Raw genomic sequence first — 5,074 nt, forward strand, 5'->3', positions numbered from 1 at the left:
CATGTGCCGTGTGGTCACGGGAGGGGACGCTCACGTGTGCCTAGTCATCTGCCCTGGGTCAGGTGACCTGGAAGCCTGCAGTTCGTGGTACGTGCTACTTTTGCCGCTTTCTGATGATTCTCTCTTTCAGGCTGTGTTCTCCTCGGTTTTCTATTTTGCATCTGTCCCGCTGTACCAGGGTTTCCTGATGGTAGGGTAAGTGAACGTCGTACCTTCTCTTGTGACCCAGAACACTTCCATTGGCGGGTCTTGAGGTCCATTTTCCTAGTCTGTCTGAGGATGGAAACTCAGTGAAACCCACCCACTGTGGGTGACCGTTCTGTATTGTAAATACCAGCCTTCCAGCCACACACAGTCCCCACAGTCGGACAGATGGAGAGATCTGTACAGACTGCTCTCGGGCCCCAGCCTGCTCACCACAGCCAGGACACTGAGTCACATGACCCTGACTTTGTGACCTTTCTGTGGTTTGAGTTCTCGCTCCCACTGGCTTGTGTGAGTGACAGAGCATAGTGGTCACTCCTGATGTTCTTGCATCAAAACCGTTGAGAATTCTCCAGGAACAAAACACCTTCCTGCCCCCATCACTTCAAGCTGAGCTGGTGATGACATGAATGGCTGTGAATAGTGCAGGGTTTGCACCCTGAGTTTACACAGTGTATTCCTTCCCTGGGGTTCATTCAAAGCCCATCATATGCACCTGTCCGTACTCCGTTCCCATCGCCATTATGTAGCATGAGAGGGGATTCAGCCGCACGGCAATGGCTCCTTTAGGTGGTAACTGTCCGTGTGGGTGACAGGCTAGCCGGCGGAACAGACACCTTACCGAGAACACGACTGATTTTCCGTGGCTGAATGCGTAGGTCTGCAGGTCTCTAGATCTCCTGAGGACCGGTCCCTGGAGTGAGGAGCTGAGCTTCTCTGAAAACGACCAGTAACATCAGTCTTGCCTTCTCACCTCGAAGATAAATGCAAAGAACGAGAGGAAACAATATCATGTTTAAACATAGAAAACAGAATTTCCGTCTGTGATAGAAAAAGTGCTCTAAGATCTGTGGGACGATGGGTTAAATGGAGCTCACTGCTCGTTCAGGACCACACACACATGAACTGACGACAGAAAGGGTGGCAGGGCAGAGCGGGAGCTCACGGGTGATCTGGGGAGGGAGCAGCAGGGATTGGGGGCTCTGGCGGCACCAGCACAGAGACAGCATGATTGTGGAGGGACAGGGTACCTAGTGCCTGGGTCTGCATGACCTAGGCTGGCCTTTCTGAAACCACCAGGTGGCCCTGTGAGGCACTGCTGTCCCCTCCCCTTCAGAGGAAGAGCTCCAGCTCCATACTGAGCCCCTCTTTGAGGTCATAGTGCCTGTTTGCAAGCTGACGGTTCTGGGAAATGGCTGCTATGAAGATCACTGTTGAAGCAAGTCTGTGTGTCTCACTGCTCTCCCACCGTGGACTCACTGTCGGTGCTGACTGCTGACCCAGGCCGAGAGCCTCGAGTTGTGAGCAGCCTCTCCGACACTGGGCTGTGGTCTCTGAGAAGGCTGTGGCCCAGGGGTTCCAGAATTAACACTGAAGAACCCAAAGGAAAAACGGACAAATCGGATTCTAGAAGGAAAATGTGTGCTCTTCTAATGGCATTAAACAAGTAAGAAGGCAGACTGGAAAAAATACCTTCAGTATCCGTTGTTGTTGTTAGTGCCATTGAGTTGGTTCCGACCTATAGCGACCCTGTATAGGGTTTCCAAGGAGCGACTGGTGAGCTTGAACCACCAACCTTGCAGTTCAAACGGCTTTGCAGTCTAGCGCATTAACCCACAACACCACATGACGCTGGGCTTATATCCTGAATATTTGATGATCACTTTCAACTCAATGATAAGAAGACAAACGGCCTAATTTTTTAAAAGGCAACATTTTGAACATAAATCACAAAAGGAAATTTAAGAATGACACATATGTTTGTTGTTAAGTGCCATCGAGTCAGTTCCAACTCCTAACAGTCCTGTATAGGGTTTCCAGGGAGTGTCTGGTGAATTTGGGCTGCCTACCCTAAGGTCAAACCAACTTTGCAGTTCAGTGCCGTAAGCACGTGAAAATATGGTTACCATCATTACTTACCAGGAACTACAGATTTCAGTTGTAATGAAATACCACTGCCAGATCTTCATTTACAAAGACTGACCGTACCAAGAGTGGACAGAAATGTGGCGCTACTGAGACTCTATAAAGGGACTACAAAAGTTTGTGGAAAAAATGAAATTAAAAGATACTGGAATTTTCCCATGAACTTTTTGAAGCTTCTTCCTACATTGCTGCTGGGAGTGCAAAATGGTGTAGGCACACCTGAAAACAGTTGGCAGGTTTGTTCTAAAGTTAAACCAGGTGATTGGCCAATCCTGCTCCTCAGGGATTACCCAAGAGACTGAAAATGGCTGTCATCTACAGAGACCTGTGCAAACACCCATAGCTTTATGGGCATAAACTGGAAAACCCAGAACAATGTGTGTTTGATCCACATCATGGAGGAGTCCTGGTGGGGCGCTGTGGGGTCAGCCCTCTACCGCTGACTGAAAGACTGACGATTCAAACCCAAACCCACCAGCTGTTAATCAGAACCCTATACAGGATCAGTATGGCTCCAAACCGACTGGAGGGCACTTAACAACAACAGCCCACCAGAAGGAAGGAAAAGAGAGCCAGAATGGAGAGTCAGAAAATAAGACTTAAGCTGAACCTTATTGTTGTTGTTGTTATTGTTAGGTGCCATCTGGACACTGCCCCATCTTGGCAGCATTCTCACATTTGTTAGTAACTACACTTGAGCCCATCGCTGCTGCCACTGGGCCAATTCATTTTCTTAGGGGTCTTCCTCTTTTTCAGTGACCTCCACTTTACCAAGCCTGATGTCCTTCTCCAGGGACTGGTCCCTCCTGATACTGTGTCTGAAGTATGAGAGACGAAGTCTGGCTGTCCTGGCTTCTAAGGAACATTCTGGATGTACATTATCCAACACAGATTTGTTTGTTCGTCTGGCAGTCCATGATAACTCTCAATATTCCTCTCCAGCACCTTAGCTCAAATGCATCAGTTTTTCTCCGGTCTTCCTTGTTCGTTGTCCAGCTTTGACATCCGTATGAGGCTATTGAAGATAACCATGGCTTGGATCAGGCGCACCTCAGTCCTCAAACTGACATTTTTGCCCTTTGAACTCTTTAACGAGGTCTTGTGTAGTAGATTTGCCTAATGCAATACATCATTTGATTATTTGAATATTGATTGTGGATCCAGGCAAATTGAAGTGTTTGACAACTATACTTTTCCCTCCATTGATCATGAAGTTATTTATTGGTCCAGTTGTGAGGATTTTTGTTTTCTTCACATTGAAGTGAAATCCATACTGAAGGCCTTTGATCTTCATCAATAAGCATTACAAGTCCTCTTCATCAAGCAAGGTTGGATCATCTGCATGTCGCAGGTTTTTAAAGAGTCTTCCTCCAACCATGTTCTTCATATAGTCCAGCTTCTTGGACTATTTGCTCAGCATATGATGAAAGACTATAACCCTGGCACACACCTTTCCTGATATTGTAAACCATTCAGGATCTCCTTGCTCTGTTCAAACGACTCCTCTTGGTCTGTGTACAGTTCCTCATGATCACAGTTAAAGTGTCCTGGAATACGCTTTCCTCACAGTGTTATCCAGAGCTTGGCAGGCTTCACATTGTCAATCAAGCACAAGTAAACATCTTTCTGGTATTCTCTGCTTTCGGCCAAGATACATGTGACATCAGCAGTGATAGCCCTCATTTTATGTCCTCTTCTGAGTCCAGTTTGAGTGTCTGGCAGTCCCCTTTTGAAGTACTGTTGAAGCCATTTTTAATTTTCTTCAGCAAAAGTTAACTTGCATGTGATATTAATGATATTGTTCAGTGATTTCTACATTCCATTGGGTCACCTCTCATTGGAATGGATACAAATGTGGATCTCTTCCAATCAGTTGGCTAGGTAACTGTCTTCCAAATTTCTTGGCGTAGATAAGTGAGTGCCTCCAGTGCTGTATCAGTTTGTTGAAAGATTTTTATTTCCATCAATTCCTGGAGCCCTCTTTTTCACCAGTGCCTTCAGTGTAACTTAAATTTCTTCCCTCAGTACCATTGGCTCTTAACTATATGCTACCTCTTGAAATGGTTGAACATCAGCCATTTCTTTTTGGTACAGTGACTCTGTATATACCCTTCCATCTTCTTTTGATACTTTCTCCATCGTTCAACAGTATTGCAATTAGAGGCTTGAATTTTTTCTTCAGTTTTCTCAGCTTGAGAAATGCTGAGCTTGTTCATCCCTTTGGGTTTTTTAACTCCAGGTCTTTGCACATTTCATTATAATACATGACTTTGCCTTCTCGAGTTGCCCTATGAAATTTTCTGTTCGGATCTTGACTTCCTCATTTTGTCTAGTCCCTTTAGCATCTCTGCACTGGAAAGCAAGTTTCAGAGTCTCTTCTGACACCCATTTTGGTCTTTTTTTCCTGTTTTATTTTAAATGATCTTTTGCTTTCTTTCCTGTATAATATTCTTGATGTCATCCCACAACTCTTGTGGTCTTTGGTCTTTAGTGTGTAACGCATCGATTCTGTTCTCAAGATGATCTCTAAATTCAAATGGATATGGCTCTTGTGACTTGTTTTAATTTTTTTCAGCTTCAGCCTGAAAGTACAATGATGGTCTGATCCACAGTCAGCCCCTGGCCTTATTTTGACTGATTGTATTGAACTTTTCCACCATCTCTTCCCACAGATGTAGTCAGTTTGATTCCTGTGTAAAAAGATATTTGCAATGAAGAAGCCAATGGTCTTCCAAAATTCTGTCATATGATTGTTTCTATCACCAAAGCCATATTTTCCAACTACTGATCCTTCCTTTTTATTTCCAACCTTTGCATTCCAGTCATCAGTAATTGTCTGTATATCCTGATTGCATGTTTGATCAATTTCAGATGGAAGAAGTTGGTAGAATTCTTTCACTGACTTTATTTCTTGGTGCATAAATTTGAATAATAATGGTATTAA

General features: G+C 44.7%; 1 protein-coding gene across 1 annotated transcript in view; it reads left to right on the forward strand.

The window, feature by feature from the left end:
- The window catches only part of ATP9B (ATPase, class II, type 9B), a 255,515-nt gene that overhangs the window by 242,370 nt on the left and 8,071 nt on the right, over positions 1-5,074 (forward strand). The window contains exon 25 of the mRNA XM_006875888.1: positions 131-195. Coding sequence (XP_006875950.1) covers positions 131-195 — 65 coding nt within the window. The remainder of the gene's footprint in view (positions 1-130; positions 196-5,074) is intronic.

Source organism: Chrysochloris asiatica, unplaced genomic scaffold (genome assembly GCF_000296735.1).
Source record: "Chrysochloris asiatica unplaced genomic scaffold, ChrAsi1.0 scaffold00345, whole genome shotgun sequence".
NCBI classification, from domain to species: domain Eukaryota; kingdom Metazoa; phylum Chordata; class Mammalia; order Afrosoricida; family Chrysochloridae; genus Chrysochloris; species Chrysochloris asiatica.